This window comes from Podarcis gaigeae (assembly GCF_964106915.1).
Source record: "Podarcis gaigeae genome assembly, chromosome: 1".
In the NCBI taxonomy this organism is placed as follows: domain Eukaryota; kingdom Metazoa; phylum Chordata; class Lepidosauria; order Squamata; family Lacertidae; genus Podarcis; species Podarcis gaigeae.
This window is the reverse complement of record NC_139678.1, coordinates 8,085,486-8,097,710: the sequence shown is the minus strand read 5'-3', so window position 1 is coordinate 8,097,710 and position 12,225 is coordinate 8,085,486. Positions and strand designations below refer to the sequence as shown.

The following is a 12,225-nucleotide window of genomic DNA, read 5'->3' as shown; positions in this document are numbered from 1 at the left end:
TCCCACCAGCCTCTCAGACCTAGAGAGGCTATCAGCAGCCCAGCAGGTACAGAGGTGGTGACCTCACAGAAGACCAGGTAAGTAAAAGAGGGTAATGTACTCATGACCTCATAGAGCCCATGGGGGAGGGGGTTAAGCTGCTCCTCCCAAATAGCTACCCAGTAAAAGGGAACCACTGAGACTCTCCCATCAAATACTGGGAGTTGATGAAGTGGATAATTTAAGAATTGGACTCGAAGGACTCTGTCAGGGTGAGTGAGGAGCCAAGCAAAGACCTCTCTCCTCTTTTCAATTCCCTCCTCCAAATGACCCCTGGGCTGGTTATGGATGTGGGAAAACACACTAGCTCCACCTTGACAAAGCCTCCTGGTTTTCTCCCTCCACGTTTCCCAATGAAACATTTGGTTTCTTAAGAAACCAAACCAAACCCGGAAAGGGAAAATGTGTTGGACATGCAATGTTCCTAACACTGCATGTCCAAAACATTCTTCAGATGTGCAATACACATTCTTCAGATGTGTATCTGAAGTATGTATATCTGGTGTATCTGAAGAAGTGTGCATGCACACGAAAGCTTATACCTAGAACAAACCTAGTTGGTCTCTAAGGTGCTACTGGACTATTTTTTAATTTTTAATTTTAACCTATTATGGTATTTGTAAGAATGGGTTTAAAATATCCTTTGGTTTATCCATGGCAAGTCTGCATTTATATGCTAGTTGTTCATATTTTGCGAGTTTGTCTTCAATGCAAGGTATTAGGAAGCCTCATTTTTATTTTTCCAATTCATCAGTATCCGTCTTTTTGCCATGGTAAGGGCACGGAAACTCCACTCATATTGTCCTTTTGTAAGGTTCCATGTGCTGGGTATATAATTCAAAAAGATATTTTGCACTGTAAATGTAAGATTATTCCATACAGTTCTGTTGATAGTTTCTGTTACCATCTGCCTAAAATCTTTCAATATAGGACAATGAAAAACACATAGGTTTTGGGGAAGCATTGTACTGATTGCACCTCCAACAGTTAGCTACCTTAGATAGCCCTTTTTTAAACAAACGTGATGGGGTCCAGTATATTCAAAATACTATTTTTTGTTGTATGAACCTCAATTTAAGGTCCAGAAAACCCCTGTTAAAGCACTTAAAAAGAGTTTCCCACTGTGAGGTGAAAACTGAGGTCTCTAATTCTTTATCCCATCCCTCTCTCAATACCTGTATATCAAATTGGTTTGCTAGTAACAAAGATTTATATACGTTGATGGCCCTTTGTTGCATGAGAATTAATCAGCTGCTTCAATATCTCTGGGTTCTCTGAGGCTGTAAAAGCTGCTGGTCCGTAGATGGTGGTTAGCAAGCATTTTATCTGGAGATATTGCCATTGAGCATTTGTAGGTAATCTGTATTTGTCTCCTAAAACAGAATGTATATAAAATACAGCCTCTTCGTTTATCAGCTGGTCTAACATTAATATACCCAAATTCACCCATCTTTTCCTCTTCCTTTCTTGCTATGTGAATTGGAATTCCTCATAACATATAAACTAGTCTAGCTATTATGTTCATTTTAAGAACACTCCCCCATAGAGTCAGGTTCAATGACTGCCATTTGTCAATATCCAGTGATACCTCATGATATATTTTGTTGATGTTTAATGATGCTAATTTAGATAAATCTCATGGTATTAATATCACACGGTTGACTCATGTTCAGCTTGTGGTCCACCAAGACCCCTGGAATCCTGTTCACATGTCCTGCTATTTAGCCATGTGTCCCCCATCTTCTATTTGTGCATCTGGTTCTTCCTGCCTAAGTGCAGAACCGTACATTTGTCCCTACTGAAATTAGCTTGGGCCCAACTATGGAGAGTGCCCAGCTATGGGGCTGTACGCTTGAGTCTGGGTCAAGAAAAATATGGACTTGCTGACTAAACTATAGTTGTTCTTGTGTCTACTTCTTCCGTGGATCTCATTCCCACACAGAACAACATGTATGTGAGCAGGGCACAGGGCGTCCTACTGCTGGCTGGCTACATGACTTACATGGTGATGGGTGCCTTCGTCTTCGAGCTTCTGGAGAATGATCACCACAAAAGAATAGAAGAAACAATTTTTCACATGAAAGAGGAATTCTTTTCGAATTACACCGCTCTCAGCCCAGAAGAGGTGGAGGTATTCATACAGGTAAGGCATTACTTCAGCAAGACTGAAAGGGATGACCGTGGCAGGACACCAGAGGTTAAGAGGTCAGAAAGTATATATGGGGGGAATACAGTTTAGGAGGTGGGAATTGAGGTGGGGACCGAATCAGTGGCCAGCATAGGGCCATAAGGACTCACCCTTCCTTCTGCATGTGAAAATTTATCCCCATGGAGGATTAGGCAGATTGTTGGAGGATAAGACAAGGAATGACTACTAGACATTATGGCTGTGTTCTGCCAACACTGTTGGAGGCAGCATGGGCTTCTCCACACTGAGCTTTCCTCCACTCTCTCCAGGCCTGGCCATAATTTAAAGCTCCGTGTCTGAGCACCATTTCGTTGCTCTGGGGCTTTCCTCGTGAAAACCAGCTTGTTAACGGCAATCCATTGTAAACCCAAATTGACGTTTTCCTCTGTTTCAGTTATAAGGAGCAGGTTTTTGTTAGTATTTGTACCTTATGAAGTGGTTGGTCCCTTACCTTTCCTGCTCCAACCTGGCCACAGTGATCCATGCGGCGGTCACCTCCAGGCTTGACTACTGTAACTCTACGCGGGGATGTACTTGAAACTGTCCCAGAAACTCCAGTGGGTGCAGATTGCTGCAGCGAGGCTCCTCGCCATGGGAGTATATTCACTCAGTGCTCTACCAGCTGCACTGGCTCCTGTTGGAGTATGGGGTCAGGTTTAAGGTGCTGTTTTTTGACCTTTAAAGCCCTATGCAGCCTTGGACCCTCATACTTACCCACAGAGGACCCTAAGGTCCATGAATAATAATAGCTTAAAGGTCCCGGGCCCTAAGAAAGCCAGACTATCCTCCACCAGGGCCAGGGCTTTTTCAGTGAGGGCTCCGACATGGTGGAATGCTCTGTCCCTTGAGACTAGGGCCCTGCAGGACTTAATCTCCTTCTGCAGGGCCTGTAAGACAGAGTTATTCCGCTTGGCCTTCAATCTGAATTAGCCCGATCCTCTATTCTCTTTTCCCTTTATTCTTCTGTGAAGAAACCCTTTCTGGGACCCCACATTTAAATTCTTCCTTGGTCTCCTCGCTGGCCCTAGTAGGACCAACTTGGCCAGTTAGCCCTGGTGATCAATCGATGTCTACTGACTGGGGTTTTTTTTTTCCCTTTTCCAAAAATGACCCCTGAATTTTTGAATTTTATTGATATTGATGCTGCATTTTATGTTGTATTCTATGCTGTTTCATGCTCTTAATAAGTCACATTGTTTTTAGCTGCCCTGAGCCCGGTTTTTAATCCAGGATGGGCAGGGTACAAATAATAATAATAATAATAATAATAATAATAATAATAATAATAATAGTTGTTGTTGTTGTTGTTGTTGTACTGTACTGTATTGTGCAAAGAATAATTTAGGGAAAGGAGAACATATGTCACGTAGTAGCTGCAAGAGGTGATTCCAATCAAGGTCACGGAAAACCCAAATTTATGTTTCTTCCAATTCAGCTATAAAGTGTGGGTTTTTGTTAATATTTGTACAGTTGAACCTTGGTTATTGTACTTAATCCATTCCGGTAGTCCATTCGACTCCCGAAACGGTTCGAAAACAAAGGTGTGGCTTCCAATTGGCTGCAGGCGCATCCTGCACTTAATCAGAAGCCATGGAAGCTTTTGGCTCAGACTTTTGGCTTACGAAAAACATTCGCAAACCGGAACACTCACTTCAGGGTTTGTGGCATTCGGGAGCCAAAATGTCCGAGTACCAAAGTGTCCGAGAACCAATGTAGGACTGTTCTGTATTTGCTGGGAAACGTATTTTGCAAATATAATGCTGAGGAAAGGAGAACATACAACATATAGCAGTTGCAAAACAGATGACTCTGTTCAAGGTCACAGAAAAGCTCAATTATTGTCTGGTTAACTGCCTTGAAAAGTGTGTCTTTGTGCCTTAGAACAGAGGGTGGGAGATGGGGTAGTCTCACCATTGTTTTGTTGACTGAGAATATGGGAGAGCCAATACTCCAAGCAGAATCTGTCCAGAAGAATTTATGAAGACAGGGAAGTAAGACATTTATGCATTGCTACAAAAGTGTGTTTTTGCAGCAAGAAGACCAAACCCTCTCTTGGGTTCAAGGGAGAGAAACACTTAGCATTGAACTTGAGATATAAACAATAAAGCTTCTTATAGTGTTGCCATCAGTGCTATTTTTCTAGGAAAAGAGGTATCGGAAGTTCCTGGAACTCACCATGAACACCTCCCTCCTTCTCCTATAATGGCAAAGGCGCCTACCTGAGAGGTGCCAGAACTGAGTTCTGGAGAGTTCCTGCTGAAAAAAGCCCTTGTTGCCATCCTGACCAGTCAAGACTTGTTTTCAAGTCTTGTGTAAGGAGTTTACTTTATCACTAAGCTTTGAGGGTGAAACTGCTGCATCCTTCTCAACAACTCAAACATAGATCACAGTTTTCACTGGGAAAGCTTGGTGCAAACCACAACAAGCACCCCTTGGAGTGCGGACCTTTGCCTGGTAAGAGTGGAGAAAACGTTGAGTGTACATAAGCCCTAATCCTACCAGTTACTGGGGGTGACAAGTGAGGGGAGGGCTGTTGTGCTCAGGTCTTGTTTGTGGGCTTCCCATGAGCATTGGGCTGGCCACTGGGGGAAGAATGTGCTAAACTGATCCACAAGAACTTCCCTTCTGAATGCATAATGATTTGGTTAGCAGTATCTGGTGATAATCAGAGGAGGGGCTATTCTTATTGCTGGAATATTCAAACTGAGTCTTACTTTCAATTGCAGAGACTGGTAAGAGCTGTTCACATGGGAATAGATCCAGTAGGAACCCATCCTCATGAAAAACAGAGGAGCAGCTGGGATTTCACTAATTCTTTCTTCTTCGTGGGCACTATGTTAGCCACAATAGGTACTGTCATTTGGTTCTGGCTTCCCCCCAAATATAATATGCAGGGCATTCAACTGCTCTCGCTTTTGCTCCTTCATCATCCTTCACATCTCATCTTTGCCTTGCCCTTTCTGGCCAAATAAATAGTTCATTTATTGTATGCCCAACAAGACCATTCCCTGATTAGTTATTTATTCCCCACCCTTCTGGGGTCAACCTAATGCAAATCCGTCCCTCTCAGCACAACCCTATGTATTCAGTGGGACTTGCTCCCCAATAAATTTGCATAGGATTGCAACTTCTTTCCAGTAAGCTACACAATGCATAAGAAACCACACACCCTTTTTGTCTGGATGCAGAAAACCATGCACTGAATGAGTGGGAGAAGCTACCTTATTAAGGGTTTATCTTGCTTTATTGGCCGAGGGAGCCGGCATACAGCTTCTGGGTCATGTGGCCAGCATGACTAAGCCGCTTCTGGCAAACCAGAGCAGCACACAGAAACACCATTTACCTTCCCGCTGAAGCGGTATCTATTTATCTACTTGCACTTTGATGTGCTTTCGAACTGCTGGGTTGGCAGAAGCAGGGACCGAACAATGGGAGCTCACCCCGTCGCGGGGATTCGAACCGCCGACCTTCTGATCAGCAAGTCCATGGCTCTGTGGTTTAACCCACAGCGCCACCCGCCTCCCTTTAATCCAGAGCTTAATACAGAACTGTTTAATCCAGAGCTTTCAAAACTTTTCATGTTGATCACACACTTTTTATACATGCGTCAATTTGTAACACAATAATTCAGTTTTACTAGCAAACTGGTGGTTAAACTAACCCCTCTGTAGCGTTTGCATGACACACCTACAGTACACACCGCAGCTGACAGACTACGGTAACTTGTCGTGACACACAGTTTGGAAAGCTCCAGTGAAGCTTTCTGGTGTGAAGCACAAACAGTTGATTCAAGTGTGCTAGGGATAAACTAATCTGCACTTCGAGTTCAGGCCATAAAGCTGCAGCTTCTGAGACCCAAGAAAAGGGTTTATCTGTTTCTCAGTTTTGAACTTGAGGTATCCCAGGAGGCTTCATTTCCTGACTCTGTCCACTTGAGAATCTGGATCAGTAGATAATATTAGTTTTCTAATTGGTTCTCTGATTATTCCTGGTGCTTGGCAAAATCTTCATAGGATCTCAGCTGAAAACAACTCAAGTCTGGTCCTTACAGATGCATGGAGTATGCTGCTTAGTTTTTGAAACTTTTCAACATACAATGCAATAAAAACCAAACTGATATAAAGTAAATGAAAAGAAGAAACACACACAGAGAGAAATCAATCAATCAATAACAAATAAATAAATTAATCAAAGGAGGAAGGAAGCAAGCAAGGAAGGAAAGAAGGTGGGAATAAGGGAGAAAAGATTCAGAGCCCTCTATCAGAGGTAGAGTTTAACCCTTATCCATCCCAGCTCTCACCTGGCCATACTGATCAGGTCAGGTCACACCGCAGTTGAAAGAAATCATATTCTTAGAGCATTCTTGAAAGAATTTAGGGACTTGGGAATTGCAACTGATTCTAACCAACTGATGGTGACAAATGGAGGAACTCTTTTCCCTCCTCACTGCAGATGCCCTGAAGACTTACCTTCAGGGCTATTATGGGGTATCTGGGCACAATGGTGGTTCCTCTATCTAAGACGCTCCTTGCATGCCCTATTTCATCACCAAAGACATATCATCAAATACACTTCTAAATTTATCCCAAAATAAATAAGTATTTTGTAATTCATTTTCAATCCAGTAACTATCACAAATTTCAAAGAACTGAAAAATCTGAAGGTAATTGGCAAATCAACAGTTGCTGACGTCTTTGCAACCCTTTCTTAATCTTACAACAGGCTATGGAAACCTCTGTCCCCAAACGAAAGAAGGTCAGATCTTTTGTGTTATTTTTGCTCTCTTTGGAATCCCCTTCTGCCTCCTCTGCTTGAACTATATTGGCTTTTTAGTCTCAGGAATCTTCGAAAGCTGTGCAGAGAAAGTGCATGGGAAAGAAAACAAGGTAATTCAGTTACTTTATCTAGAGATGGTTTCTAATTCAGCAGTCACAAGACTGAGGCCGACATAGACTGCTGCTACACTCGGGTCCTGTATGCAGGTTTCCTGTGGGCATCTGGTCAGCTTCGATGAGAACAGAATCCTCAACTAGAAGGGCCCTTGCCTGTTCCAGCAGGGCTCTTCTTATATCTATTATATTTCATATACATATACATATATAATTAGCTGCTTCTATAATAGTAGGAAGTCAAGAAAAAATTAGACATGTGCGTTATGCCCTCTAATTAAATGAGGAAGATAAACTCGAGCTCTGCCTTCAAATAGGAATGAGAGAAACTCCCCAAATTATTTGTTTCAAGAAGCACAGATTTTTGGAACACAGCTGTTTGCATTTAGTGAAAATGGCTCTGGGATAAATTTGCAAAATATATCTTCTCAAATTCATGGAATTTATTGTTCTTAACTCTCCAAAATGCTCGTGGGTGCAAGGGCGTATGCAACAACGTACAAGTGAACAAAAAATTGCATCGTCACAATTTTTTTCAAGGTTTAGAAAATCAAGTTTGCCAAGTTAACATGGGATTACGACAGACCAAGGCTTTTAGATACTTGCCTCTTTCTAAAACGAAGGTTTCTGTTTTGTGTACAGCTTGTGGTTTGTCTGCAGGCACAAAAAATGAGCCTGAGTTTGGACAAACATGCTAAGCCAAACCATGCCTTAGTTTGTGGCCAAAGCAGCCACCATCTCCTCTCCTGGAGCCTGTCTTGGAGAAATTTAAAAGGAGGTTCTTAGACTGTAGCTTACCTACACAGCAATCCAAAAGAAAAGGATGTAGGTTCCCAGTGAATAGATGTGAACCAAGCACTTGCATGTGAATGTAGAACTGGGTATTGTGCTCCAGATGAAGTCTAACTAGGATGGAATTATTGTTATTTATCTGTTAATGCAGCCTAAAATCCCTGTGCATGGCTGGAACGAAAAAAACTGAGCTCTGTTGCATCAAACCTACCTTATTTCTTTTCTTTTTTTCTTTATCTTTTAGAATTCAGCAAGATATTTTATCTTGTTCGTGGCTATGGGAATTATAGCGTTTCTTATTTTGCCATCAGTCCTCTTTCAATGGGTGGAGGATTGGAGTTATTATGAAGCTATCTATTTTACATTTATTACACTCAGCACCATTGGTTTTGGAGACTATCTAATTGGTAAGGCTTTCAAAATACTTTCATATTGTGAGCTTAACTGGTTTTAGAGATAAAGCTAGGTCATCTGTGGCCTCAAGGTACTAGTGGGAACCAATCTGCTCGACTGAAGAATATGAAAGCTCAGTTCAGGTTTCATACAAAAGATGACTTGCAATGATTATAATTTGGAACCCAAACCATATTTTAAGTTTCTCAAGTACAGACCCTTCAAGTATCCCTATTTTCCAGGAACAGCTCCAGATTTACAGAAGCTATCCCAAAGAGTAATTAATGGTTCATTGACATCCTGGAAAAAAGTGACAAGTAGGGTGCCACCAGGTTTTGTTCTGGACCTGTTGTTGTTCAACGTCTTTATAAATGCTTGGTTGAATGAACTGAGAGGATGCTTCTCAAATGTACAGATGACACTGAACTCGGAGGAGTAGCTAATGCCACAGAAGACAGAATCACAATTCAAAATGACCTTAACAGATTGGAGAACTGGGCACAAGCTAACAAAATGCATTTCAATAAGGATAAATGTAAGGTTCTGCACTTAGTCAGGAAGAAGCAGCTGCACAAATATAGGATGGGGGACACCTGGCTTACTAACAGTACATGTGAAAAGGATCTAGGGGTCTTGGTGGACCACAAGCTTAATATGAATCAACCGTGTGATGCAGTAGGAAAAAAAGGTAACGGTATTCTAGGCTGCATCAACAGAAGTACAGTGTCCAGATCAAGAAAAGGAATAGTACCACTCTATTCTGCTTGGTCAGAACAATCTGACAATCTGGAATACTGGGTCCAGTTCTGGGCTGTTGACAAATTGGAACATGTGCAGAGAAGGGCAGCCAAGATGATCAAGAGTCTGGAAACCAAGCCTTATGAGGAATGGTTGAAGGAGCTGGATATGTTTAGCCTGGAAAAGAAGAGACTGAGAGGAGATATGATAGCCATCTTCAAATATATTAAGGGCCGTCACATGGAAGAGGGAGCATGCTTCTTCTCTCCTGCTCTTGAAGGTAGGACTCAAACCAATGGCTTCAGGTTACAAGAAACGAGATTCTGACTGAGCATTCATTAAAATTTTCTGACAATAAGAGTAGTTCGGCTGTGCAATAAACTCCCATGAGAGGTGGTGGACTCTCTTTCCCTGGGGTATTTTAAGCAGAGGTTGGATAGCCATCTGTCATGGATGCTTTAGCTGAGATTCCTGCATTGCAGAGGGTTGGGCTGGATGCATCAAACATGAAAGAAAGGAAAATGCTCAATGTGTTTTACTGGACAGTGATTTTGCACCTTTCTCTTGGTTGGAACTGCAACTCCACCCCCATTGTTCAGCCCGGACACTGAGGTCCATCTCCGTGGGCCTTCTGGTGGGTCCCTCACTGCAAGAAGTGAGGTTACAGGGAACCAGGAAGATATCAAGGAGATAAAGAACTACAGAACCTTTAGAAGACATCTGAAGGCACCCCTGTATAGGGAGATTCTTAACGCTTTATGTTTTATAATGTTTTTATATATGCTGGAAGCCTCCCTGAGTGGAGGTGGGATACAAATAAAACAACAACATTATTTATATATATATATATATATATGGGACGCATGTGGCGCTGTGCGTTAAACCACAGAGCCTAGGACCTGCTGATCAGAAGGTCGGCAGTTCGAATCCCTGCGACGGGGTGAGCTCCCGTTGCTCGGTCCCTGCTCCTGCCAACCTAGCAGTTCGAAAGCACGTCAAAGTGCAAGTAGATAAATAGGTACTGCTCCGGCGGGAAGGTAAACAGCATTTCCGTGTGCTGCTCTGGTTCGCCAGAAGCAGCTTAGTCATGCTGGCCACATCACCCGGAAGCTGTACGCCGGCTCCCTCGGCCAATAAAGCGAGATGAGCGCCGCAACCCCAGAGTCGGCCACGACTGGACCTAATGGTCAGGGGTCCCTTTACCTCATATATATATATATATATATATATATATATATATATATATATATATATGCAGGTTTTGGTGTCCTCGGGTGTCTTCCCGTGTAAAAGTTGGGGTGTCTAGGCGACGTTTCGACGAGGTCTCACTCGTCATCTTCAGGCTGGTGCTTTCGGCTTCTTGTTACTGGAACAGAGCGGGATCTCAATGTTTGAGTTCCTATAAATACTGTAGAGGGGGTGTGGTGTCTAGCCTCCAATGTTCTGGGCAGAGAGGAAGTTCCCAGGCTAGTGTGCCTTTTCTTCTTTTGTTCCTTAATTACTTGAGGGATACCTTGAGTGATTTCTTGAGTGATATCCTGAGTACCACTTAGGTGGGTCATTAGGTGTGGATTAGTTGCTAAAGTCTTTGTGTCTTGACCTCTTGAACTTTGTGAAGAGTTTTCCTGAGAAGATGGCTGTATTGCCCTTAGTTGTGCTTTGGCTTGGCTTCGTGTATAGGGGCGAGCTGTGGTTTTGTGGCTTGTGTCAGCCAGATCTGTGTAGGGATTGCAGGGGGGTGCAGCATCCGGAGGTGCCACCATGGATTGGCTACTGGATGGTGTCAGTAATTGATGGTGGCACCTCCGGATGCTGCACCCCCCTGCAATCCCTACACAGATCTGGCTGACACAAGCCACAAAACCACAGCTCGCCCCTATACACGAAGCCAAGCCAAAGCACAACTAAGGGCAATACAGCCATCTTCTCAGGAAAACTCTTCACAAAGTTCAAGAGGTCAAGACACAAAGACTTTAGCAACTAATCCACACCTAATGACCCACCTAAGTGGTACTCAGGATATCACTCAAGAAATCACTCAAGGTATCCCTCAAGTAATTAAGGAACAAAAGAAGAAAAGGCACACTAGCCTGGGAACTTCCTCTCTGCCCAGAACATTGGAGGCTAGACACCACACCCCCTCTACAGTATTTATAGGAACTCAAACATTGAGATCCCGCTCTGTTCCAGTAACAAGAAGCCGAAAGCACCAGCCTGAAGATGACGAGTGAGACCTCGTCGAAACGTCGCCTAGACACCCCAACTTTTACACGGGAAGACACCCGAGGACACCAAAACCTGCATTCCTGTACCCGTGAAAATCTACGAAAGCAAATATATATATATATATATATATGAATGAATTTACAGGATGTGCACTGATTGGGAATGTGGTAGCGCAACCACACCAAAGCTTTTATAGGCTCAAACAGCATCATGTGCCCAAACCATCATGAATAGGCAATAATAAGGACATTGGCAGTTTCCTGTGTTCATCTTCCCACAATTCAGTGGTATAAATGTCTTTTAAACGTATGGTGTGAACATGACCTAATGAGGTCTGGATAAACTGAGTTGGCAGGTCCTTTAAATCACCTCCTCACACATTATTGTTGCTTTTCTCTGTGTCTCCAGGGAAGAAGCAGGACAGGACGTATTTTCCGGGCTACCGGCTGCTCTCAGCCATTTGGATCATCATTGGTCTGGCCTGGATTGCTGTGCTGTTTGAACTGGTATCTTCATTCCTGGCACCTGTGGATCCAAAAGCAAGCTCACAAAAAGACAGCAGAGGGTAAAAATAACACTGCCCCAAAGGAGTCAGTCTGCTACATGTCCACTGGAGAAGAATTTATCATTTCATTCAGGTGGAGACTGACATAAAAATCAGTTGCACTTAAGGTCTTCGGTTGAGCTTTTTATAATTTTATGCCATTGTGTCATTCTGAGTATTCCTTAAAAACTCACTAGTTGCTCTTTAGGTTATGCAGTTCCTAATAAACTGTGAAATAGCCGGGTATTCTGCAACCAAGAGAGGGAGGGTGGGTAATACTTGGATTCTCAAAACTGGAATGTGTGCAGAGGAGAGCAACCAAGATGATCAAGGGTCTGGCAACCAAGCCTTATGAGGAGTGGTTGAAGGAGCTGGGTATTTTTAATCTGAAAAAGAGGGGATTGGGGGAGATATGA

The 12,225-nt window shown here is 43.0% G+C and overlaps 1 protein-coding gene across 2 annotated transcripts in view; it reads left to right on the top strand.

The window, feature by feature from the left end:
* The window catches only part of LOC310844242 (potassium channel, subfamily K, member 16-like), a 68,267-nt gene extending 56,331 nt beyond the window's left edge, over positions 1 to 11,936 (top strand). The window contains exons 1-6 of one of the 2 annotated variants that reach the window (XM_083738104.1): positions 128 to 251; positions 1,982 to 2,182; positions 4,954 to 5,077; positions 6,950 to 7,113; positions 8,153 to 8,315; positions 11,674 to 11,936. In XM_083738104.1, the coding sequence (XP_083594230.1) occupies positions 1,988 to 2,182; positions 4,954 to 5,077; positions 6,950 to 7,113; positions 8,153 to 8,315; positions 11,674 to 11,834 (807 nt within the window). In that variant the 5' untranslated portion in view covers positions 128 to 251; positions 1,982 to 1,987 and the 3' untranslated portion in view covers positions 11,835 to 11,936. Of the gene's footprint in view, positions 1 to 127; positions 252 to 1,981; positions 2,183 to 4,953; positions 5,078 to 6,949; positions 7,114 to 8,152; positions 8,316 to 11,673 lie in introns of those variants that run through there. The other variant, XM_083738105.1, reaches the window with a different exon arrangement.
* The last annotated feature ends 289 nt before the right edge of the window (positions 11,937 to 12,225 follow it).